General features: G+C 49.9%; 1 protein-coding gene across 1 annotated transcript; it reads left to right on the plus strand.

The window, feature by feature from the left end:
- The first annotated feature begins 21,173 nt into the window (after positions 1 to 21,173).
- LOC147975791 (uncharacterized) lies at positions 21,174 to 24,059 on the plus strand. Its single transcript, XM_087520582.1, has 4 exons — positions 21,174 to 21,747; positions 21,895 to 22,490; positions 22,620 to 23,471; positions 23,538 to 24,059. Exons 1-4 carry the CDS (start codon positions 21,174 to 21,176, stop codon positions 24,057 to 24,059), a joined length of 2,544 nt encoding a protein of 847 aa, XP_087376708.1.
- Positions 24,060 to 27,058: the final 2,999 nt, after the last annotated feature.

Here is a 27,058-nt window from a genome sequence, read left to right on the forward strand (position 1 = left end):
ATATCCAACGTCACCCTCTCATCATCCATGCCTTTCGCTTCATCTCTCAAACGAGTGCACAATGGCGAAGACAGGGGGCAGTAAGGGCCCTGCCCCCTCCCCCTAACATCACTATATATCGAGGCTAATATGAATGTGATCATTAGACAATTGCTGCTAAAATTGGTTTAAGTTCATGAATTGAACCTCCTCGTAAAGGATTAACAATGCCTGGCCCCCTAGCTCATTTATTTTTCATGGCTCCGCCACTGCGTGCAACAGCGCACGTGTTCACCCCCTCTCTCTAAATATCGATCTCGCACTTGTGCATTCCTTCATTGTCTCCCTCCACTCGGGCCCTCGCACCATCTTCTAGCCCCCCACCAGATTTTGCCACATGTACAATCTAGCGGACTCCATGGTTGAACTTAAGCATAATGCACAAACCTCAAAACAACAGTGGTTCTCTTTTGTTCTAGAATCTTCCGTATCAAAACTGCCCAAACTTTTTTACTAGTTGAATTGCCATTATTTGTTTTTACCTTATGCTTTACAACGCACAATTCCATGAATCATAAAATAGATTAAGGGCTTCTTTGATTCAAAGGATTCTCAAAGGAATTTTGGAGGATTCTAATCATTAGGAATTTTTCCTATCTTGGTTGTTTGATTCGTAGGATTGTAAACCATAGGAATTTTTCCATATGATTCATTTGCACTAGATTTCATAGGAAACATCTCATCCAGTCAAACCTCTTTGAAAGAATTCTGCATTTTTTCTATGCACAATCAAACACTCATACAATCCTGTAGGATTCAAGACGACATTCCACTATAATCCCATGTTTTTCCTATTCCCGCGTTCTTAGCTTTTTATAAAAACTAATTGATTTTGAATGAGATGAACTATAAGAATTAAACGAAGGGCTACATCAGGCATATATGACTCAGAGCTTACATTCTATAGTGTGGTATTTATTCATAATTTGGTTGCAAAATCTGATGCGTGCAATGCACGTGTACCTTACTAGTACTTTGAGTATGTGCAAAACACGTAAATTAGAATACCAATGGCACGCTACACGGTGTCTCTTACAGTTCATGAAGCCACGTGGCACATGCGGAGGCGTTGTCGCGACCTCCTTGCGTGGATTGATCACAGTGACGTGCTACTGGTTCCAAAAGAATGTACTCGTCCTCCCTGAGCCATACTGACGGTACATGCACGAAGCGAAGATGTGCACGCACGCCACGCACGCACTCATTCCCTCGCACGCACACGCGGGTACACGGGCGGACGCAATTTTGTACCAAGATCCACCCCATGTGATAATTTGACGCGTGTAAAGTCGTTCACTTCATTGCTTGTCAATTAATACAGCGCATGCAAATTGAGTGGACGTGAGGGCGGAAGAAAGACATTATTACTCCACTGCGCGCATGCGAGTAGTTAAATCGTGGGTTGCTAGTGGAACTTCCATTGGTCTCCTTCATATTTTGTGCCAATTTTTGATAGTAACATAATATTTACGCATTTGAGCAGTGTAGTACTTGAAATTTATGTTCCGCTAAACTCATCGGGAGCCGTTTCGGGCCTCGAAACCAAAACCATCAATTAATCTTTACCTTGTTCCCATCACATTCGAAAGCCTGCTCACACCTACTAGTACATACCAAACCTGAACGTGTTCCCACTATGCAGGTATTAGTACTAGTGCTAGTACTTAGGTTATAAAAAGGGGAACTACCTAACCGAATATTACTCTACCTTTCCTCCTCACAAGTGCATCTTCTTCGGTCGTCGTTGCCATGGCCGGTGAGTAGAGCTCTAGGTCGAGAACTACTCGTTACAAGGGAGCGGCAACCAAGGCTGCGAAAAAAGAGGGCTCGCCACCACGCAGAGACCTCGAAAGATCTCTCACGGGCAGGTGATGGCTCCCAGGAGCACCCTAGCCGCGGAGGCGAACATGCCGAGCCGGCGGAGCTGGAGTCATTATCCCTCGGTGGCATGCCCGATCAGCTCAATAAGCACCTCAATAAGTAGAAGGAGTTCATACAAGGCTTGATGGAGTTGCTGAAGGAGAGCCTCGACGACATGCCCGCTGAGCTCAATCAACAGGGGGAGTTGACCGCCGGCTTGGTGATGCTACTGAAGAAGAGCATTGCCTCGGAGAAGAAGGCGACCGGCGAAATCCTGCGACTCCGGGAGGACAAGGCGAAGCTCTGCCACGAGATCGACCTGTTGAAGGAGAAGAACACCGGCTGGAAGAAGCTGCATGAGAATAGTAGTTCCTCGATGAAGATGTTGCAGGCCCTCATCATGGAACAGAAGGAGGAGTTGGCGAAGCTCTGCATCGAGCACCCGGTGGCTGTCAAGGTATGTAATGCGGCCGTGGAACAGATGATGAAGGCTCGCGTCGAGAAATCCCGCGTCATGGACAGAATGAAGAAGATGGCGGAGGAGACGCGCAAGGAGATGGAGGTCGTGGAGGCGATGACGAAGCAGTTACGACTCCGCCGCGAATTAGATCATTTGGGGTGATAATCTTCCTTCTTCTTTTGCTCCTGTGTTTCATCTTTTGCTTCGGGTGTTTCGCCGCACGTGTCACATTCTCTGCGAGGCATGAATAGAAGAATGGTTTTTTTTTGAGGGAATGGATAGAACAATGCTAACAATGAGATGACTAGCAAATTAGATCATTTTTATCGCCATATGGCACTGGGCTGCCGTGTTTCGTGCTCCTCCGTCGCAATACTACTCCAGTGGAAAACTTGAGTATACCGCACGGTTCTTTGCTCCTCCTCGATCAGGTCGTCGGCGCATTTATACGAGCAGTCAAATCACAAGGCCCCGCCTTCCAGCAGTAATGAGTCGTCAAATCACAAAGGCCCTCGCCTCTCGTGAAACCGACCAAGCTAGACTGCCCCGCCCTCTAGCCTTTTAAAAAATGTATACTTTTGTACAGCAGTAGTATCGATGGATTGCACCATGGACCAAAACTTGAAATTAAAAAAAGTGGTACATATAGAGAGCGCTCGTCGCCAAATTATGCATATAGTACTATTAAAAAGGCTAGTCACAATAATGGTGTCCAGCACAACCCACCCCTCAAATAAAACTAAGAGAGTGATTGGATATGTTTTAGTCCCATGACTAAAAGTAGTGGGACTAAAACATGCTAGCCTCACCCATGCTTGGATCCAAATACTAAAAAGGCTAAAATCAAGTTAATGAGCATTTATTATCCTCCAAACCCTCCAATCCAGAACTCGCCTGTGTTAAAGGAGAGGAGTTAAATGAGTAGAGAGAGGACTAATCCACATTTTAGTAGGGGTACCCCTGGCTAAAAAAATAGTCTCAAGACTAGTTTTAGCCCCTCTTTAGTCAGGGGTGCTTGAAACTTTAGCCTCTTAAAGAGACTATTTTTAGTCAGACTAAAATAAGTCCCTTGGATCCAAGCACCCTCTAAGCATCCTGGAATTCTTTGACAAAACTAAGCACCCTGAAATTTTTTGACAACTAAACTGCTGGCTATATGATGTTGGCCATATATATTGTACGTATATAATGTGAAGAAACGAGTGGTAGTACTATACCAACTAAAAGGTGAAATGTAAGAAATACTAGTATGTGTGTACTAAAGAGTTAAAGTAACAAGAAGAAACATAACATAGTTTTGCTGGGGGCTCAACACAACACACCCCTCAAATTAAATTAAGCACACCTGAAATTAAACTTTGCAACTATTCCGGTAGACACTGCATTAGAACCACCATGAGCAACGACACTGCCACCTTACTCGGAGTCCTCGTCTATGTCCTCGACTTCGTCCTTGTCCCTCTTCCTCTTGGCCGATACTTCTTTGCTTGAACCGCACACTTGGTTGTTGCTCTTCATCCAACCCTTGTAGATATTGAAGCAAAGGTAGCCATCCATTGCAGCATAGTGGATGCGGTCTATATCTAGTACATTCCGCTGCCATGCATGACGATGAAACGTGTATGGAGGTTTCTCCAGTTTACCGTACGAAGGATGAACCATGGCTCCTGCCAGGGTCAGCGGCTGACGAGAGGACACCAGCCGATTCTTCTGGAGGTCTAAGGGGTTGCCTACAATGAGACCTATCTGACGCAGGACATCCCTGTGGTTCTTAAAGTCTACAGTAATGAATTTCACTGTTTTGTCCTTGAGGAAGTTCTTAAAATCCTGGCACTCAACGTCGGCATGGCATATGTGGTAGACCAAGCAAACGTTATGTATGCAAACCTGGATCATGGCGGGCTTCTTCCTCTCTTCATCCTTTAGATCCTTCTCTGGTCCCAGGACTGTGGTGTACTCAACATCTAGCCCAGCGACCCACTCATCATCAGAGTTTTCGAACATGCGTCTGAAGCGAGAAAGGCATCCTTTCACCGTCGCGGAAGAACGGGTGTAGATGACGTCGAACTCATCGCTGGTGATAGTTCTAACCTTGTACTCACCGCCGATCGTGGAGATTTGGGACGCCAAGGATTTGGGAGGAGGGTTAGGATTAGTGGAACTGCCGTAATGTGAATGGACGGGACGACTAGGAGCGAACCGCCATAGTATTGAAGGACGTGCGGGGACGAGTAGGAGCGAACTGCCAGCATGCGAATGGCAGGGTAGTGGCTTTCCATTCTCCCATGATACGGGCTTCCGAGAGCCATTGGATCTGAGATCGAATGGTTGCATGGTGTGATTCTAGACCTATGGGTGAATATCCTATCCTGGAGGGTTATTCTGCAAATTTTCAGCATCTTAGCATGCGACCGTTTGATCTCAGATATAAGGGCTGCCAGCAGCCCGTATCATGGTCGCGCCTACCACGACCGTCGCGTCGCTCACGTGGTCGCGCTCTTGGAGATTTAACATGGTGCATTATGCTATCTGATGTTGGCATGTCATACATAGTAATCACTTAGTCACTCATACTACAACAAGGTTGGCTATAAGTGTATTTTTTTTTACTCCTCTCTATCTCTTTCTTTGTAGTGGAGGTGGTCAGGAATCGGGAGACTCACGCCGGTCGTAGCGCCGCAGTTAAAATGATAATGGCAAGTCAAATCACGGGGCCCCACCTGTCCAGCAGTAACTTGTTGTCAAATCACACAGCCCTACGTTTGTAGCAGCCTACTCCCTCGTCTTCTCGCGTCTCTGTCAAACCGACTAGGCGGAACTACCCCGCCGCCTAACGCGCAGGAAATGCCCCGCCCTCGACTTTTAAATAGTATATAGTATACTAATTTTGTATCCATGGATTGCGCCCGCCATGGAGCAAAGCGTCAAAAAACGGTGGTACACATGTACGGAGTATACAGCACGCCCGTCGCGTTCGCGTCGCACCCCAGATGGTCCGTTGTTCCGGCACGCTGCTCTCCGAATGGAATGCGCGTCATATTGTGTTTGCACACACATGTGGGACGACAATTGAGAACCGACCATAGGCGCACTCCCCGGCCCCGCAAGTTGGGTGACTTAATAGAAGAGGGAGACGAGCGATAGTAATAGAGAAGTGTTGTACTACGTTGGTGCCTGGATGATCCCTGCAAGACACGGAAGATCAGTTCGTCCATGCATATGACCAGACTCCAGCAGACACGCCTGGATTGGCTATCGTCTACATATCATGCATGTTGTGTTGTACATGGCTGTAGTTGTGGTGAGAAATCTAAAAAAAAGGTTTATTGTCATCTCGCAAAATTAGGTGTCATGTGCTTCGGATCACTGCGAGGGTTAAACATCGACAACTGAGTTGGGCTAGTCATTGGGAGCACATGCACGAACAATGACTACTCGGCTGCCATCTAGGTCAAGCCGGCTATGTTAATTAGGACATCTATCGACGGACCCCTTTTCTATAAGTTTATCTTTAATTTAAGCTTTGTTCCTCGTCTAGTTTGTCCGTCGGGATTCATGTTGTCTCCTTTGGGCAGTGAGGTTATGATTTCTTGTCATGTGGCATTTTTTCGTGTTATATGTTATAATCCGGCGCTTCAGATCAAAATGACGACAATTGCGCCTCCGGGCCACGTGCATGAGGAGGTGGTTTTTGCAATGGAGAAGATCATAAGAGGGAGAGGCGAGACGGTGGTTTTGGAATGGAGATGATGGAGAGGAGAGGAGGTGGTTTTGCAATGGAGAAGAGGGAGAGGAGCGTGCGGCAGCAATTCAGGATTGGACGAGAGGGCCGGCGCGCTGTGGCTGGATCAAAATCAAAATCAATTTACCCTTCAATTAAGAAAGCGACCCCACATTAACTAGTCTCCCTTTTATTCTGGGTCACAATTGACCATGATTTTCACACATAAAATATATGTTATATGTTGCAAAAATAATATAATTTGAGAGTACATTCAGATACGAACCAAACGATACAATTTTTGGTGACATGCATTCACATTTTGCTTGTCAAATATAGTACGTGGTCAAACTTTGACCCAAAATATGCAAAACAACAAAAAAATACTTCCAAGACCAGCGCAGCTCTTCCGCTCTTCTCCTCTTAAACCACCGCCGCTCCTCTCCTATTCCAATCTAAATGAAGCATCGCTCCTGTAGCGACCAGACCTCAAACAGTCTGATCTCTGTGCTCCGGTGTCATCCCTGGATCAGTAATGCTGACACCACACAGTACTCGAAGGATTTATAGCAGAGTAGCAATCACACACTTATTACATCGAGTGTCTCATAAGAGAACTTATTACAATAAATATGGCTTAAGGCCATCTAATAACGATAACAGCGGAAGGCTTGGAAGATAAGTGAGTCCATCAACTCCAATGGCCTCACTGAGTATAGAACCACGACCTAAAAACTCCTTAATCATCGTCTGAAAAGTCTGCAACATTAACATTGCAGCTCGAAATGGGCCAGCACATGGAATATGCTGGCAATGTAACACATAGAGAGTCATGGAATGAAACAACTATACTATATGCATATTTGGCTGGTGGAAAGCTCTATGGTTACAGTTTTGCGTAAAGCCAATTTTTCCCTACTTCAAAGGAATAAAATTTATTTAACTATCATGGTAGTTGTTAAACATTGAGAATGGTTGACAGCATTCTCAATCCCAATTAAGCATCATCATTAAACATAACCCAGCAAAATTAATTTAGAGTAACATGTTGAGATTCACTTGATAATCCAGGTACTAGATACTCAAGATCGTCCATAACTGGGGACACGGCTAATCATGATTAGTTTATTACACTCTGCAGAGGTTCGCGCACTTTTCCCCACAAGACTCGATCGCCTCCATTTGGTTTCTCGCACTACATGGTGTTTGAGAAGACGGATGACCGAGACATAGTCTTTCAGAAGAGTTAGCACCTTACGATCGGGTAGACCGTACCACCTGCATCCCCTACAGCTGCTAGTCTACCACTGTAAGAGTTCGCACGACTTAGTCAACTATGCTAGAGCCCATAATAGCTTGTGGCTGCACACGGAAGTTTCTAGTATGAATAGTCTCATGATCCCTTTGAGCCTGGGTGGCGGTCCAAAAGAAAATAGGGAAGTCCTGGAATACCCAGGTGCCTCAATCCACCCAGATGTGTGTTTAAGTTGCCACCTTAGATAAACCATTAATTAACAAACTCACATCTGTCATGGATATCACTCAACCAATCCACGTCTACTAGCATAGCATGGCATAATAAGCAAACGTAGAAGTAACTCCCAAAGTATTGATAATAAACAGGTAATAGGTACTACCTCAACTACTTCCCATCCCACAATTTAATTAGATCCTAGTCATGCAATGTGTGAGGATTGATCTAATGCAATAAAACTGGGTAGTAGGAAAGGTATGATCAAAGTGTTACTTGCCTTGCTGATGATCCGGGAAACCTAGAGATTCAAAGTAACAAGCGGCACACTCCGGGTATTCTATCGCAGACTAACAAACAAGCATACAATAAGAACTCATATAATGCACGGTAAAACTCAAATAAGATATCTAACCAGAAGGTTCAACTTAAGAACTCCGGTTGGCAAAAAGAATCAAATCGAACGAAGCAACGAAAGTCAAACGGCAAAAGAAAACAACTTCGTTCTACTAATATGGATCTAGGGCAAATTTTACAGTAGCCAAAATCTTGTTTAAGTTGGTTAAATGGATAGAGGGTTTCGAGACGAATCTCTAGGCGCTTGAATCGCCTGATTCCGATAAACGAGCGAAAAGTTATACTAAAACGAAAATCGGATCAGGAATCGCGATCAGAAAAATCGCGGATTTAATCCTAGAAAAAGAAAAACGACGAACGTTCGCTATAACGAACGAACGGACGAACGCTCACTATTTAAATAAACCAGAAAAACCGATCTATTTAAAAAAACCGAATCTAAAAAAACCGACGGAAAAACCGAACGGTTTTTCGAAAAAAAACAAAAAAAACGGCATGGATTTCGAGGCGGCGTCTAACCTCGGCGAGCGTGCGGCGAGGCGGCGCGGCGGCAGGGTGGCGGCGAGGCGGTGCGGCGGCGGCGGGGCATGGCAGCAGCGGTGGCGGCGGCGGCGGGGCGCGGCGGCAGCGGCGACGGTGGCGGCGGCTGGGGCGGCTCGGGCTAGGGTTTCCCCCGGGGCTGGGCCGGCTTATAAAGCCACCTCGGGCCGGAGTCCTAGCCGGACACGGCCCGTAGGTCGGTTCGTTTTTTTAAAATAAATATTACGCGCAGAAGAAAAATAAAAAGAAATACTAAACGGACTCCAAAAATTCCGAAATAAATTTTCACGGGCTTCTAAAATCAAGCCGCACAAGGTGAACATTTATTTGGGACCTAAATGCAATTTTGAAAAATGCACATTTTTCCTAAATTCAAATAAAACACCGAAAAACTCTGAAATAAAATCTTATTTGATTTTATTATTTGATCCTCAATATTTCTTTATTTTGGGGAAGTCATTTTATTCCCTCTCTCATATTTTTGTAATAGAAATAATTGATGATAAAATAAATAAAATCAAATGATCCTATTCTCAAAATTTGAGAAAACTCAAATATGAAAATAACGAAATCCCCAACTCTCTCGTGGGTCATTGAGTTGCGTAGAATTTCTAGGATCAACCAAAATGCAAAATAAAATATGATATGCAATGATGATCTAATGTATAACATTCCAAATTGAAAATTTGGGATGTTACAAACCTACCCCCCTTAAGATGAATCTCGCCCTCGAGATTCAGGTTGGCTAGAAAATAGGTGAGGGTGGTCCTTGAGCAAATCTTCCTCTCGTTCCCAGGTGGCTTCATCTTCTGTGTGGTGGCTCCACTGAACTTTGAAAAACTTGATAACCTTGTTGCGAGTGACTCGACTGGCAAACTCGAGAATCTTAATTGGTTTCTCGCCATACGTCAAATCGTTATCCAACTGAATAGTTTCCAAAGGCACTGTGTCTCTCAACGGTATGTCAGCCATCTCCGTGTGGCATTTCTTTAACTGAGAAACGTGGAACACATCATGAACTCCTGACAATCCTTCGGGTAATTCCAACTTGTAGGCCACTTCTCCCATACGCTCCAAAACTCGATATGGTCCTACAAATCGTGGCGCTAACTTCCCTTTAACTCCAAAACGCTTTGTTCCCCGAAGTGGAGATACTCGAAGATAAGCTCTATTTCCGACTTCGTAAACTGTCTCTTTGCGTTTAGAATCTGCATAACTTTTCTGTCTGGACTGGGCTACCTTGAGCCTATCGCGAATCAACTTCACCTTCTGTTCAGACTCTTTAATCAAGTCAGGTCCAAACAACTGGCGGTCTCCAACTTCGTCCCACGATAACGGTGTCCTGCACCTCCTTCCGTACAATGCTTCAAAAGGGGCCATCTTTAAACTAGTTTGGTAACTGTTTTTGTAAGAGAACTCTGCATATGGCAAATTATCGTCCCAACTAGATCCATAATCTAGCGCACAAGCTCTCAGCATATCCTCCAAAATCTGATTTACTCTCTCGGTCTGTCCATCTGTCTGTGGATGAAAAGCTGTACTGAACTCTAGCCTGGTACCCAAAGTTTCGTGCAACTGCTTCCAGAACTTTGAGGTAAACTGGGTTCCTCTATCTGATACGATACTCCTTGGAACTCCATGCAAACATATGATCCTGGTCATGTATATCTTTGCCAACTTAGCACTTGTGTAAGTGGTCTTTACTGGGATGAAATGAGCTACTTTCGTCAATCGATCGACTACAACCCAAATCGAGTCATAGCCTGATCGAGTCCTGGGCAATCCCGTGATAAAATCCATGCCTAGCTTATCCCACTTCCATTCGGGTATCGGCAATGCTTGTAACAATCCTGCTAGCTTCTGATGCTCTGCCTTTATTTTCTGGCATACATCACAAACTGCTACGTACTCCGCAATATCCTTCTTCATTCCGGTCCACCAGAAAATATCCTTCAAATCCAAATACATCTTGGTATTTCCTGGGTGAATTGAATATGGTGAATCATGTGCCTCTTGCAAAATCGACTTCCTGATCTCTGGGTCATTGGGCACGTAAATGCGGTCTTCAAACCATAGGGTGTCGTGCTCATCCTCACGAAATCCTTTAACTTTTCCTTTGCTCAGTTTCTCCTTTATAGCGGCAATCTCTTTGTCAGTTTTCTGAGCTTCCCTGATTCTATCCATCAAAGTTGACTGAATCTCCAATGCTGCTACATAGCCTCTCGGAACTATTTCCACACATAGTTCACGAAGATTTTCTGCTAACTCCTTGGGTATTTCTCCCATCATTAACGTATTGACATGGCTCTTACGGCTTAATGCGTCAGCTACTACATTAGCCTTTCCGGGGTGATAATGCAATATCATATCATAATCCTTGATAAGCTCCGACCATCTCCTTTGTCTGAGATTCAACTCCTTCTGTGTGAAAATGTACTTCAAACTCTTATGATCCGTGTACACCTCACAAGGTTTCCAATGAGGAAATGCCTCCATGTTTTCAAAGCATGCACTACGGCTGCTAACTCCAAATCATGCGTGGCATAATTTAACTCATGAGGCTTCAGTTGTCTTGAGGTATATGAAACAACTCTCTCTTCCTGCATAAGCACTGCTCCAAGTCCTCGACGTGAAGCGTCGCAATACACCTCATAATCCTTGGTCTGGTCTGGCAAGATCAACACTGGTGAGGTAACCAAGCGTTTCTTCAACTCCGGAAAACTAGTCTCACATTCCTCTGTCCATATGAACTTGGTATCTTTCTTCAACAACTCCGTCATAGGCTTCGCAATCTTTGAGAAATTCTCAATAAATCTCCGGTAATATCCTGCGAGTCCAAGAAAACCCCGGATCTCTCCAACTGTTGTTGGGGCTTCCCACTTGGTCACGGTATCAACTTTAGTGGGATCTACTGCTATACCTTCTCCAAATATAATGTGTCCGAGGAATCCTACTTCCTTCAACCAAAACTCACATTTGCTGAACTTGGCATATAATTGATGTTCTCTGAGCTTTCCAAGTACCAAACGCAAATGCTCCTTGTGTTCCTCTTCATTCTTCGAATAAACCAGGATATCATCAATGAACACTACGACGAACTTATCCAAGAACTCCATAAACACTTTGTTCATCATGTTCATAAAATAGGCAGGTGCGTTAGTCAGACCAAATGACATGACGGTATACTCGTACAGCCCATACCTGGTGGTAAAAGCTGTCTTCGGAATATCCTGTTCTCGAATCTTCAACTGGTGGTATCCTGATCGCAGATCGATCTTGGAAAATACCTTAGCTCCTTGCAATCGATCAAACAGATCGTTGATCATTGGTAGTGGGTACTTGTTCTTGATCGTTACTTCATTCAATCCTCGATAATCAACAACCATCCTTAATGACCCATCCTTCTTCTTCACTAGTAGTACTGGCGATCCCCAAGGTGAAGAACTTGGGCGAATATATCCCTTATCCAGTAACTCCTTAATCTGCTTCTTAATTTCCACCAAATCCTTTGCTGGCATCCTATATGGTCTCTTTGATATTGGCCCTGTGCCTGGCAATAACTCAATCAAAAACTCAATATCTCTATCCGGTGGCATGCCTGGCAACTCCTCTGGAAATACTTCAGGGAAATCCCTTACCACTGGTACTTCCTCCTGCACAACTCCTGTTAGGCAATTTACTTGAGTCCTCTTTGGCACATGCCGGGATACATACTTGATCCTTCTCCCTTCTGGGGTGGTAGGAAAAATTGACTTACTAGCACATTCTATATTCCTTTCATACTTTGATAACCAATCCATGCCTAATATCACATCCAATCCTTGAGATTCCAATACTATTAGGTCTGAGGGAAAAACATAGTTACCAATTCTTAATGGTAACCGATCACACCATAGACTAGCCACATACTCTGCTCCTGGCGAGGTTACTAACATGGGTAACCTAAGGGCTTGGGTTGATAGGTTATACTTATCCACAAATCCCTTTGAGATGTATGAATGCGATGCACCAGTATCAAAAAGAACGAGTACAGTAAATGACTTAACTAAAATTTACCTATTACTGCATCGGGCTGAGCTTCAACCTCCTCCACGCTAACGTGGTTCACCTGTCCCCTATTGAAAGGGTTTGGCTTCTTTCTAGAACTTCCATTGCCATTTTGGCCTTCAGGACATTCATTAGCATAATGTCCGGTCTTCTGACACTTAAAGCAAGTGACTTGGCTCAGGTCCTTCTTGGCTGGGGTTGAGGGGTTGGTGCGGTTCTGGGCGTTGCTTCCTCCATTGCCATTACCATTCTTGGTGCCATTGTGATTGTGCGAGCTACCTCCTCCATGGGTATGCTGAAAATGTCCTCCCGGTCTAGGGGTAAAACATGGCTTCTACTGAGCTCCTGAATTGTACTTTCCTTGTCCATACTTCCTCTTGCGATTCTCAATTTGCTGCTGCTTCCCTTCAATCATAAGAGCACGATCTACCAACTCCTGGTAGTTGTTGAAGGTTGCTACCATCAACTGCATGCTCAACTCATCATTCAGTCCTTCCAGAAACTTCTCCTGCTTAGCTGCATCCCTAGCGACGTCATCTGGGGCATAACGTGCTAACTTACTAAAGTCCTCCACATACTGGCCAACTGTCCGTCCTCCTTGGCGCAAGTTGCGAAACTCACGCTTCTTCATGGCCATAGCTCCTGCTGAAACATGTGCAGTACGAAAAGCCTGCTGAAACTAGTCCCATGTGACAGTGTCGACTAGGAAAGTGGCGGTGAAATTCTCCCACCATGATGCTGCGGGTCCTTCTAGCTGATGTGCGGCAAAATTCACCTTCTCTGCATCCATACATCCTATTGTGGTCAACTCCCTTGCTGTCTTGCGGAGCCAATCATCTGCTACTATCGGCTCGGTGCTACTGGAAAACACTGGCGGATTCATCCTAAGAAAACGGGCTAAGTGGTCAACAGGTGGTGGTGGTGGTGGTGGGTTGTTGTTGTTGTTGTTGTTCCCTTGATTCTGATTCTGGACTAGCAACTGCATCAATGTGTTCTGTTGTTGGATCAACTGGGTGAGCTCCGGTGGAAAGGCAAATCCGGGGTCACGTCTCGGAGGCATCTGAGGGTTTAGAAAAGATGAGATGTAAGAATAGAGGGGGTCTAAAGAGAAAACACTACCCATATGCACATGAGGCAAAAGCAAACAATTCACTTCATTCAATCAAACAAGGGCATACAATCGATCTATCTATCGCAAAAGTGCTTGGACTACTATATTTACATGGTGGACTACTACTACTGATGAGGTGGTCTACTACAAATATTCTTCGGTGGCAGACTCCATGATATCTGCTCCAGCTTCATCAATATAGTCATCATCGCTACTATCTGGATCCGAATCGGTGCCGTCGATGATGATGTAGTCTTCTGGGCTAATCTCCTTGGGTTCTTCGTCTTCCTCTACTGGTGTAGGGCTTCCCATAAATATTCCAATCTTCTTGATCAGGTCGTCATTCTTCTCCACCAATACTTCAATTTCCTCTTCATAATCTTCACATGTAGCCTTGAGTTCTTTTTCCAGTTCCTTGATTCTAGTCTTAGCCTTCTTCAGATCTATCATGTCGACGCACATCTGGTTCTCCTATCGTCGAATGTGCTGGTTTAGCTCCTGGATAAAAGCTGCGATTGATCTATCCTTCCTGGTGCTGATCATCTCCCAGTGTTCATCTCGGCGCCCACAAATCTGGTAGATAGTATCCTTGAGATCCTTGCGGTAGACTTCTCCAATGCGTCCCATGGCGATGTGAGCTGCCATGCTCTTTCCTAGACTCCAAGTTGGTGCATCAAAAGAAAACTCTATGGGCTCAGTGACTGGCATGAACGTCCTTCCTGGAACTTGAACTTGAATCATCCAGTGCTCTTCTTCAGGTAAAGTGGCGTTGTAGGTTCCGGTGAAGCTTGGTACTCCTATATTCAGGTATCTAGTGACTTCCTTCAAGTGACGTCCAAAGGGTGTATCTTCATCCAGTTGCGTGAACTTGTTCCTTGCATCCGCCATCCTAAATGAGTAGAAAAGATGAGAAGTCAGAAGAGAAGAGAATGGATAGTGATCTAGGTCCTTTAGCTTAGTGGTCGTGTCCTATAGTCAGCGTGTGCTCTGATACCATCTCTGTAGCGACCAGACCTCAAACAGTCTGATCTCTGTGCTCCGGTGTCATCCCTGGATCAGTAATGCTGACACCACACAGTACTCGGAGGATTTATAGAAGAGTAGCAATCACACACTTATTACATCGAGTGTCTCATAAGAGAACTTATTACAATAAATATGGCTTAAGGCCATCTAATAACGATAACAGCGGAAGGCTTGGAAGATAAGTGAGTCCATCAACTCCAACGACATCACTGAGTATAGAACCACGACCTAAAAACTCCTTAATCATCGTCTAAAAAGTCTGCAACATTAACGTTGCAGCCCGAAACGGGTCAGCACATGGAATATGCTGGCAATGTAACACATAGAGAGTAATGGAATGAAATAGCTATACTATATGCATATTTGGCTGGTGGAAAGCTCTATGGTTACAATTTTGCGTGAAGCCAATTTTTCCCTACTTCAAAGGAATAAAATTTATTTATCTATCATGGTAGTTGTTAAACATTGAGAATGGTTGACAGCATTCTCAATCCCAATTAAGCATCATCATTAAACATAACCCAACAAAATTAATTTAGAGTAACATGTTGAGATTCACTTGATAATCCAGGTACTAGATACTCAAGATCGTCCATAACCGGGGACACGGCTAATCGTGATTAGTTTATTACACCCTGCAGAGGTTTGCGCACTTTTCCCCACAAGACTCGATCGCCTCCGTTTGGTTTCTCGCACTACATGGTGTTTGAGAAGACGGATGACCGAGACATAGTCTTTCAGAAGAGCTAGCACCTTACGATCGGGTAGACCGTACCACCTACATCCCCTACATCTGCTAGTATACCACTGTAAGAGTTCGCACGACTTAGTCAACTATGCTAGAGCCCATAATAGCTTGTGGCTGCACACGGAAGTTTCTAGTATGAATAGTCTCATGATCCCTTTGAGCCTGGGTGGCGGTCCAAAAGAAAATGGGCAAGTCCTGGAATACCCAGGTGCCCCAATCCACCCAGATGTGTGTTTAAGTTGCCACCTTAGATAAACCATTAATTAACAAACTCACATCTATCATGGATATCACTCACCCAATCCACGTCTACTAGCATAGCATGGCATAATAAGCAAACGTAGAAGTAACTCCCAAAGGTTTGATAATAAACAGGTAATAGGTACTACCTCAACTACTTCCCATCCCACAATTTAATTAGATCCTAATCATGCAATGTGTGAGGATTGATCTAATGCAATAAAACAGGGTAGTAGGAAAGGTATGATCAAAGTGTTACTTGCCTTGCTGATGATCCGGGAAACCTAGAGATTCAAAGTAACAAGTGGCGCACTCCAGGTATTCTATCGCAGACAAACAAACAACCATACAATAAGAACTCATCTAATGCACGGGTAAAACTCAAATAAGAAATCTAACCAGAAGGTTCAACTTAAGAACTCCGGTTGGCAAAAAGAATCAAATCGAACGAAGCAAGGAAAGTCAAATGGTGAAAGAAAACAACTTCGTTCTACTAATCTGGATCTAGGGCAAACTTTACAATAGCCAAAATCTTGTTTAAGTTGGTTAAACGGATAGAGGGTTTCGAGACAAAACTCTAGGCGCTTGAATCGGCTGATTCCAATAAACGAGCGAAAAGTTATACTAAAACGAAAATCGGATCAGGAATCGCGATTAGAAAAATCGGAGATTTAATCCGAGAAAAAGAAAAACGACGAACATTCGCTAGAACGAACGAACGGACGAACGCTCACTATTTAAATAGACCGGAAAAACCGATCTATTTAAAAAAACGAATCTAAAAAAATGACGGAAAAACCGAGCGGTTTTCCGAAAAAAATAAAAAAAGGTACGGATTTCAAGGCGGCGGCGAACCTTGGCGAGCGTGCGGCAAGGCGGCGGCGGCGGCTGGGGCTGGGGCGGCTCGGGCTAGGGTTTCCCTGGGGCTGGGCCGGCTTATAAAGCCACCTCAGGCCGGAGTCCTAGCTGGACACGGCCCGTAGGTCGGTTCGTTTTTTTTGAAAAAAATAAATATTACGCGTAGAAGAAAAATAAAAAGAAATACTAAACGGACTACAAAAATTCCGAAATAAATTTTCACGGGCTTCTAAAATCAAGCCGCACAAGGTGAACATTTATTTGGGACCTAAATGCAATTTTGAAAAACGCACATTTTTCCTAAATTCAAATAAAACACCGAAAAACTCCGAAATAAAATCTTATTTGATTTTATTATTTGATCCTCAATATTTCTTTATTTTTGGAAAGTCATTTTATTCCCTCTCTCATATTTTCGTAATAGAAATAATTGATGATAAAATAAATAAAATCAAATGATCCTATTCTCAAAATTTGAGAAAACTCAAATATCAAAATAACGAAATCCCCAACTCTCTCCGTGGGTCATTGAGTTGCGTAGAATTTCTAGGATCAACCAAAATGCAAAATAAAATATGATATGCAATGATGATCTAATGTATAACATTCCAAATTGAAAATTTGGGATGTTACAGCTCCTCTCCTCTTCCATTTCAAAACCACCGCCACTCCTCTCATGTTCCAGTCCAAAACCAGCATCGCTCCTCTCCCATTCTAATCCAAAACCAGTGCTGCTCCTCTCCTCTTCCATTCAAAAACCACCGCCGGCGAGTGAAGGTGCTATGGAGAAGTAGATCGATGGAGCAGTACAACCGATACGTGAGGATCGCAGACGGCGACCCTGTGAAGCTAGCTAGGATGTTGGAGATACAGTCTTGGTTTGACAACAAGGACCAACTAGCGGCGATGACGACATCCATGGCCAAATATCTGCAACAGAGCGAAAAGGCGGTGATACTCCCGGAGGGAGTCGCACCAGAGTACATAGAGCTGCTCCTCTGGGCCATGGAGCAAACAGATTCACTGAATCCGATCGTGAGGGAGCAGTGGTGGGAGTATCGATCCCAGATGGAGCATCCACCAGAAATTGAAGGATCGAGCATCTACAGGGTGTCGTTTGTGAGGGTGTCCTGTCAGAGCGAGCCGGTGGAGTCTTCGTCGACCGAACCCAACTATAAGAGGAGAAAAGCAGTTGGACCGACAACGCTTCCCCGCCATCGTCTCCCTCGCCGTTCACATCGTCTCACGGGGCGGCTGTCTACCGCCGAGGAATAGGAGGGGGCTGCCCCCAGCCCAATAGTTGGGCAGGTTGTGAATTGTCAGGAGGAGCTTAGGGTTGTCAGTATTTGCAGGTTGTAAATTGTGTTTTGTGTTGTGTATTTTGAGAGTACTTTCAGATATGAATGTCTTTTGAATTTCAGATTTGCAGTATTGAGCATATGAAGTATTTTATGAATTCTAGAGATCTATTTTTAGCACTTAAAAAATGTAGTTTCATAGGAGTATAAAAGTGCAGACAATGTGATTCTCAGTGTTGGATTTCGGGTTCCGGCAGACCCTTGAGGTTTGAACACTGGGGTGCGCGCGGAGATCTCTCCCCTACCTATCTACGTCTAATCTTCTCGCATGATCTAAGCTGGAAACAACGAACAACACAAGGGACACGAAGTTTATACTGGTTCGGGCCACCGTTGTGGTGTAATACCCTACTCCAGTGTTTGGTGTGGTGGATTGCCTCAGGGGCTGATGATGAATAGTACAAGGGAAGAACAGCCTGGCGAGAGATGTTCTTGAGCTGGTGCGACGAACTGCTGGGGTGAGTTCAGTCGCCTCTTTCTCACTCTGCTAGGGTTCTACTAGATCTCTAGCCGTCTCTCTTTTATCCCCCCTGGTTGTCTCCTTCCTTATGTGGTGGCTAGCTCTATTTATAGGGTTCCTGGGCCTCTCCCCAAATAATGAGCGGGAAGGGCACCAACAATTGGCCATTTTGAAGGGGAACATCTAGTACAAGTTATCCTGACCAAAGGTGGTCTTCGGTTGCCAAAAGCTCTGGTGATGACGCCATCTTGGGCTCCACGGTGACCTCCGTCCTGCCGCTCTGCTGGTCTTGGTATCGTTGCACCGGAATGGTAACCTTTACCCGATGCCTTGGCCTGTGCTTGCCCCCTTTGCACCAAAGGGGAAACATGGAAACTGCGTAGGCCGGCGCCCGCCTGGTCTCGATCGTCATGGCTTGCGTCACGGGCTCCTCGCGAGGTACCCCTGCCTTGATCTCTTCGCCTCCTCGCGAGCCTGCCTGATGAGGCTGCCTTCGAGGAAGCTTTCTGTCGTCCGCCCCACAAGGCTTGGCCCCTCGCGAGGGTCTTGAGCTTGAGCTGATGAAGATGGGCCACGCTGGGCCCCCCCACTTGAGCCACGCTGCAGGCAGGCAAGTCTGGGGACCCCCGTTCCCAGAACACCGACAGTAGCCCCCGGGCCCAAGGCGTGCCCGGGCTTGGCCTAGTAGGGAAGCGAAGGGGCAAGCGCGAAGCGCCGCGGGCCCCAACAGCCTGCGGCCTTGGGCACCGCGTGGCGATTGATTGGACGTGGGCATCTACGCTTCCCACGACGCTTCGGCAACTGTCCATCTGACAAAAGAGGTGCCCGGGCCAGACTTACTTGCTTTGTTCTTGTTCGCCTCGCCCCAGATCCCCTTTCTCGCTCTCCTCCTTCTTGCCTCCGAAATCCTCCAGATCTGTCTTAATCCTTCTTGCCCGGCACGCCATGGCGCCTCGCAAGTCCCCGACCGAGGCTTGGTACTCGCCGGCCCTAGATTCCCCGAACTTGCCAGAGAAGAACCTCGCCCTCACGCGCCTGATGACAGTGGCGCAGGGCAGCAAGGGGGGGACTGTGCTCAAGGCCGGCTCTGACCAGACTGAAAGCAGGGGGAGAACCTTCTATCCGCTCTTTGTGAGCGCCATCGTCGCCGGTCTGGTGCCTCCTTTCTCCGAGGTCTTCTTCGCTGTTCTCCACCAGTACAACTTGCAGGCTCTGCATCTCCACCCCAACTCTGTTCCTCTCCTGGCGATTTTTGCTTACTACTGTGAGGCTCATGTCGGGGTAAAGCCCTCAGTGGCCTTGTTGCGTCACTATTTTTCCCTCCGGGTTTTTGGTGGTCATGTCTCCGCATGTGCAAGCTTCATCGCATACTCCAATTCCAATGCCATCTCGAAGCCTGGGAAGAGAATCGAAGGCTTCCGGAGCAAGTGGGTCATGGTGGACACCGGGCGCCTCCACCCCCGTCTGGTGTTGCCTACGGGGAAGACTAAGGCTGTCGATGCATGGTCCCACGCGGAGCTCGTCGACCCCCGTGCGAGGGCGGTGCTGAAGAGGATGAACGCGGACCTGAGGCCGAGCAACTTGGGGACGGCGAAGCTGACTGGAGCCACGCTCCTGAGGGAGTTCTTGGAGCACCGGGTGGCTCCACTCCAGTAGCACTCGCTCCCATTGTGGAGGCTTGGGGAAGCGGACGCCGCCTTGCGCCTAAGATCTAAGGCCCTGACCGATGAGAATCTGGTCGCGGCCCTCCATTCCTTGGTTGGGGGAGACGTGGCGAAGCCGGTGGGTGCCCCCGTCAAGCGGCCTCACCTAGGCTGCTCCGGAGGGGCAACCAAGACCTCTCCCAAGAGTGGCCTCGGCTAGGCTGCTTCGGGAGGGCGGAGATCTCAAGGCAAGGGCTGCCTTGGGAGGAGGCAGTGACGCAAGGCATGACGAACCGTGCCAGCGGGCGCCAGCGCGTGCCAGCGGGCGCAGTTTCCATATCGGTGCAAAGGAGACCGCACAGGCGCAGGTTCCCGTGGGGCCAGGCAAAGGTTTCCCCTTTGGTGCAACAAGACCGAAGACCGCAAGGACGGCAAGAAGGATGTCATCGCCGAGCCCACCACCGCGTCACCGCCTACCCTCTTTGCAGGCAAAGACCACCTTTTGTCAGGATAGGAGTGTCCTTGTGTTCCCACTCAAATGGCCGTTGTGGGATTCCCTTCCCGCCAAAACATTTCGGGGGAAGAGGACCCCGGCCGTCTATATAAGTAGCTAGGGCTCCTAGCATAGAAAAGGGGGACCAACCCATTGGGACTTAGCATAGCAAAGGAGCAAGAACATGCGCTTCCTCACCCCTCTTGTGCTCGCCTCCTGAGCTCAGGAAACCACTATATTTGTTCATACTCGAACCCTCGCGAGGCCAATCCACTGAAGCAGGACGTAGGGTTTTACACCGCAAGGTGGCCTGAACCTGGGTAAACTCTTGTGTGCTCTACTTGTTTGCTTGCTTGCATTCCATTCCCACCACCAGGAGAAGAGCGAGGCGCTAGGTGGACGCGTAGTGGGAGAGATATTCGTCACGCCCCTGTGTTCGAATCTTAAGGGTTTTGCGGAGCCCGAAATCCGACATTTGGCACGCCAGGTAGGGGGCGTGTCGAGATCTCGCCTCTCCAACGACCCCGCCTCCCCTCTTCTGCCCTACGTCGCCATCGCGACACCTGCCTGCTGCATCCGCGCGGAGACTGGGGCCGTTCCCGTTGCCCGGGCGGCGTCGGCGGACCGCGCCGCTCACAGCTCTTCGTCCCCCACATCGACAACCCCATCGCCGGCCCGGCCACTGGGGAGCGGCCCGCTACGCCACTCCCGCTTCCCCTGGCCTCGCCGGCGGCACTTCTAATGGCCCAGGAGATGCTCCGACACCGGCCGCCTGCGGCGGGACTTGACGCTTGGGTGGATCGCCCCGGCAAGCTGCTGGACGCTACCGGCGGGGCGTCACCGTGCCGCGGGGTCGCCTGCATCATCGGAGAATCCCAGGCGCCGGCGTCGGCCCGTCACGCTAAATCACACCTTCGGCGGCTGGGGGCTGCCGCTCGGCCGCAGGAGGCCCCGCGGGGGCTAGGCGCGCAGGGGCACGCCATCGTCTTCGGCCCCGGCGACCGCACCAGAGCTACAACCGGCACATGCATCCTCCCCACGGTATGTACCCCCACCATCTGCGGGGTGGCCATCACAAGGACCCTTGTCGACGGCGGCGCTGGGCTCAGCATCCTCTCTGCGGAGGCCTTTGGTCGTCTGCCGGTGGCCTACGGGCGGCTCCTCCCCACCAAACCCTTCTCGAGGGTCGCAGGCTCGGCCGTCCCGCTCGGGCAGGTCCGCCTCCCCGTCACCTTCGGGACGCACACCAATTACCGGACCGATCTCATCGACTTCGACGTCGCGCCTATCCACCTGCCCTACAACGCCATCCTCGGTCTCCCGGCCCTGGCCAAGTTCATGGCGGCGACTCACCCGGGCTACAACATCGTCAAGATGCCCGGGAGCAGTGGCACCATCACCATCAAAGGAGACACCAAGGCCGCTCTTCAGGTCCTCAAGCACGCTTATCGAGCCGCTGCAGCAGCTCGCCCAAGCGCCGAGGGGGCTCTGGAGGCCGCCGAAGCCGCTCCAGCCAAAAAGAAACAGCTCTTCTCTCAGGATCGCGCCGAGACCAAGCAGGTACCCGTCGATGAGGGAGACGCGAGCTCCACTTTCACCATCGGTGCGAGCATGCTTCCAGAGCAAGAGGAGGCGTTGGTGGCCTTCCTCAGGGCGAACAAGGACGTGTTCGCATGGAAGGCGACCAACCTAGTCGGGGTGCCTAGGCACGTCATCGAACACCACCTCACGGTGTGCCCGAACGCACGACCTATCAAGCAAAAGGCGCGGCGGCAGGCTCCGGAAAAGCAGGCCTTCATCGTCCAGGAGGTCCGGAAGCTGGAAGAAGCAGGCGTTATCTGGGAGGTGCGCCACCCAGAATGGTTGGCCAACCCCGTCATTGTCCCGAAGAAAGGAGGCAAAGAGCGCATGTGCGTCGACTTCACGAGCCTCAACAAGTTCTGCCCTCAGGACCCGTTCCCTCTCCCTCGCATCAACCAGATCGTGGACTCAACAGCCGAGTGCGACCTACTTTGCTTCCTCGACGCCTTCTCGGGCTACCACCAGATCAAAATGGCAGTACAAGACATAGAGAAGACGTCGTTCCTGACCCCATGCGGGACCTATTGCTACATCTGCATGCCTTTCGGGCTGAGGAATGCAGGCGCCACCTTCCAGCGGTTGATGCATATCACCCTCGGCCCTTAGCTCGGGAGGAACGCAGAGGCCTACGTCGACGACATCGTGGTCAAGTCCAAGGAGGCCAAGACCCTTATCGGGGACTTGGAGGAAACGTTCGCCAACCTGCGCAAGGTGAACTTATGCCTCAACCCGGAAAAATGTGTGTTTGGGGTCCCCTCGGGTAAGCTGCTGGGATTATTGGTCTCGCACCGGGGCATTGAAGCCAACCCGGAGAAGGTCAAAGCCATCGAGAGAATGAAGCCGCCCACGACCCTAAAGCAAATGCAGAAACTTGCGGGATGTGTGACGTCCTTGGGACGTTTCATCTCGAAGCTCGACGAGCGCGCCCTCCCCTTCTTCAAGATCATGAAGAGGAAGGGGCCTTTTGAGTGGACTCCGGAGGCCGATGCTGCCTTCCAAGATCTCAAGAAGTACCTCACCAGCCCGCTGGTTATGGTGGCGCCAAGGACTCAGGAGCCCTTGATCCTTTATCTCGCCGCTACGCCTCACTCCGCCAGCGCGGCGCTGGTAGTGCCACGAGAGGAAAGGGTCAGGGACCAGAGCTCGTGGAACGACCCGAGGCCCTTCGAAACTTTGCTGACTCACGACACAACCTCCGGAGCCGACACGACCGCAACGTCTGGCGACCCTACCGGCCTATGTAAAGCTCATGAGCCATCAGAAGCGCCTGAGGATCCCGCATCACCAACCCTCATGGAGCATCCCGTGTACTTCGTCAGCATCGTGCTCCGCGACATTCGCTCGCGCTACCCCATGCCCCAGAAGCTGCTGCTGGCGCTCCTCATTGCTTCCAGGAAGCTGCGCCACTATTTTCAAGACCATCCCATCAAGGTCGTCTCAGCCTACCCCCTGGAGAAGGTACTCCGGGGCCCGAACATCTACGGGAGGGTTGCTGAGTGGAACATCAAGCTGCAGGCATTCTAGCTGGAGTTCAGCACCACGCGGGTCACCAAGGGGGCAGCGCTGGCTGATTTCGTGGCAGAGTGGACCGACGCTCTGGACCAGGGGGCTGGCGAGGACCGCTCGCTGGCCCCGGGCGATGAAACTCCGGAAAGATGGGTAGTATATTTCAATGGTGCCTTCTCGCGCCTCGGCGCGGGGGCTGGCGTCGTGCTGGTATCACCCACTCAGGACAAGCTCCGCTACGCTGTGCAACTTCGCTCCCAGCGTGGCGAAAAGGTCTCCAACAACATCGCAGAGTACGAGGGCCTAATCGCCGGGCTCAAGGCCGCGGTCGCACTAGGGGTGAAGCGTCTCACCATCAAAGGCGACTCGCGGCTCCTCGTCAACTTCTCTAACAAAGAGTACAAGCCCAAGGACGAACACATGGAAGCGTATCTGGAGGAGGTGCGCAAGATGGAGAAGCGGTTCCTAGGACTGGAGCTGCAGCACGTGCCGAGGGGCACGAATAAGGAAGCAGACGACATCGCCAAGCGGGCCTCCTGACGAGAGCCGCAGGAACCAGGTGTCATCGAGGAGCAATTGCTTAGGCCATCGGCAGCACCACCTACCCCAGAGCTGGCATCCACGCATGAGGGGCTGCCAACGGCTCCTGAGGTCGGCGCACCACCCTGTGGACCGCCCTCCAAAGCCCGCCTGCTGCTCGCCGCCGAACCTGAGGAAGATTGCTGGACTGAGGAACTCAAGGCATACATACTGCGCGCCACCTTGCCGGAGAAGGAGGAAGGCACAGAATGCGTGGCTCGGTAGGCCTCGGCCTACTGCATCCAAGACGGTGACCTCTACAGGAGGCGTCCTAATGGCGTCTCGCTAAAATGCATCTTGAGGAGGCAAGGACAAGAGCTGCTGGCCGACATCCATGGAGGGGATTGCGGCCATCATTCGTCGTCCTGCACCCTCGTGGGCAAGGTCTTTCGCAGCGGCTTCTACTGGCCCACAGCGTTGGATGACGCCACGGAGCTCGTGCGAGCCTGCGAGGCATGCCAGTTCCATGCCAAGCAAATCCATCAGCCAACACAAGATCTTCAGACCATCCCGCTCTCCTGGCCCTTCGCAGTCTGGGGGCTGGACATCCTGGGACCGTTCCCCCGAGCGGCAGGGGGCTACCGCTTCCTCTATGTCGCCGTCGATAAGTTCACCAATTGGGCCGAGGTGGAGCCGGTGCGCACGATTCCCGCAGGATTGGCAGTCAAGTTCATCAAGGGCCTCGTGACCCGCTTCGGCGTCCCCAACCGCATCATCACGGATAACGGTTCGCAGTTCACGAGCAATCTCTTCAGATCATATTGTGCTAACCTTGGAACGCAGATCTGCTACACCTCAGTGGCCCACCCCAGGAGCAATGGGCAGGCCGAACACGCCAACGCAGAGGTCCTGCGCGGCCTCAAGACGCGCAGCTTCAAGAAAAAGCTCGAGGCCTGTGGGAGGGGCTGGAACGACGAGCTCCAGTCTGTGTTGTGGTCAATCTGCACCACCGCAACCAAACCTACGGGAGAAACCCCGTTCTTTCTCATTTATGGTGCGGAGGCCGTCCTCCCTCACGAGGTCAAGCGTCGCTCCCCACGGGTCTTGGCTTTCGATGAGGAACGCCAGGACGCCGCCTGGCGGATGGACCTCGTGCTCGGCGAGGAGGGCCGCCGCGGAGCTGCGCTCAAGGCAGCGCGATATCAGCAGGCCCTGCGGCGGTATCATTGCCGCAGCGTCCGCTCGAGAACATTGGAAGTTGGTGACTTGGTCCTGAGGCGGGTCCTCTCCAGGGAAGGGCTACACAAGCTCTCGCCTATGTGGGACGGCCCGTTCAGAATCGCCCGTGTCTCTAGGCCTGGCGCTGTGCGCCTGGAGACGCATGATGGGATACTCATCCAGAATTCCTGGAACATTCAGCACCTCAGGAGGTTCTATCCATAATCAAGGCTCCGTGCCCGTGAAGGTCTCCGCTCGTGACACTCTCACGTAATAATGAGTTGGGGCTGTACACGCCTCGGAGTCTCCGGTGCATTGCCTACGGGCACTCAGATCGGGCTCCCACCCACGTCCCAGTGGCAGTCCTTAGCTCCGCGCTGGGAAGAAGACGTAGCTAGGGGTCGGACGTGACCTTTTTCCTTTTTTCGCCTTGGTGTTTGGCTGTCAGCCTTTTCTACTTCCTTGGCTGTCACCCCTTCCTCTACCCCATGCTATGAAGTTTTTCGAGTTTATTGCAGTTTGCTCTAGTTTCGCTCGTTTTTCTCGCACTGTTCTCATGTTCAGTTCTTTGGGCTGGGCTGCGCCGCTTATCCTCCCTTGTGCGCCTCGCGTGGGGGCTGGGATACGGCCGGTCTTAGCTCTCAGCTACCATGACCTCACGACCTCACCTTGCCAAGCCTGCCCAGGCTCTGGCATCAGGCTCTTCAGCCCTCATGACTTACTTCGCCAAGCCTGCTCAGGCCTTGGCATATTAGTACTCGCTCCACGCTCTCAAGTGAGCTCAAGGGCGCAAGCCCTCCTCAACTCACCAGGGCTCATCTACGGTCGGGGGCTCTGAGCCCGGCGGTCCTCATGACTCGCCTGGGGGCTCGTGACATCAGGAGGCCACCCGCCTTAGGACTTCGTCTCACGACGAGCGCAGTGCACAAGCTAAGTAATTTCATCCAGAACGAAAATAACAGCAGACTTCCATTTCATGCATACATGCCATTGTTCATTACACGCCCACCCGAGGCAGCTTAAACCAAATACAGGAAGGAAATGAAGAAAATCAAAAACAAGGGCCAGGCGGGTTCCGAGCTCGTGGATCGGCGTAGTCAGGACCTCAACCAAGACGGAGCCCTACTCCCCGCGCTTCACCGAAGAGCGGCGGCGCGAGGGCCCCTCCTCCTCGGCGAGCCGGGCGCGGGGGAGCGGCCGCCCAGGATAGCCGCCGCTGCTGGAGGAGCTGCTGCTGCCACAGAGGGGGGACCCGTGGAGCCTGCCGAGGCCGAGCTCGTCTTCAGAGGGAGAGCTGCTCCTCAGGACGCCGTAGCCACCCTCCTTGTCGTCGTCCACCTCTGGGCAACACCCAAGGCGCCTTCCTCCCTCCGAGAAGGCCTTGACGAGCAGCGACGACACCCCGTCGTACTTGAAGTGGAGGGTGCACTTTCCCCGCAACCGGCTCGCTCAGGCGAAGGATTGCCAGCCACGACCAAGGAACACGTCGCCTGAAGCGAGGACCTCGACCCCCACCCAGAAGGCTACGCTACAGCACCCATCGGCCTGCAGCCAAACGCCGTCGGGCCCTTCTTCCGACAGTTAGGCACGGAACTAGCGGGGAAGCCAGAGCCACATGCTGTCGGGCTTCTCCACCCACATCATGAATTCGGAGGCCGCGTCGGAGGAGTGGAGTTGCCGGCACGGGGGACATATAGGCGCCGGTCGCCCCCTGCGCCACCTCGACCATCGCGGCCACGACCGCCCCCACCGAGAGGAGAGACTCCACGCCTCTCGTCGGCGACCCCGTCGGAGCCCGAGAA

This window comes from Triticum urartu, chromosome 4A (assembly GCF_056163025.1).
Source record: "Triticum urartu cultivar PI428250 chromosome 4A, HENAU_Tu73, whole genome shotgun sequence".
Lineage (NCBI taxonomy): Eukaryota > Viridiplantae > Streptophyta > Magnoliopsida > Poales > Poaceae > Triticum > Triticum urartu.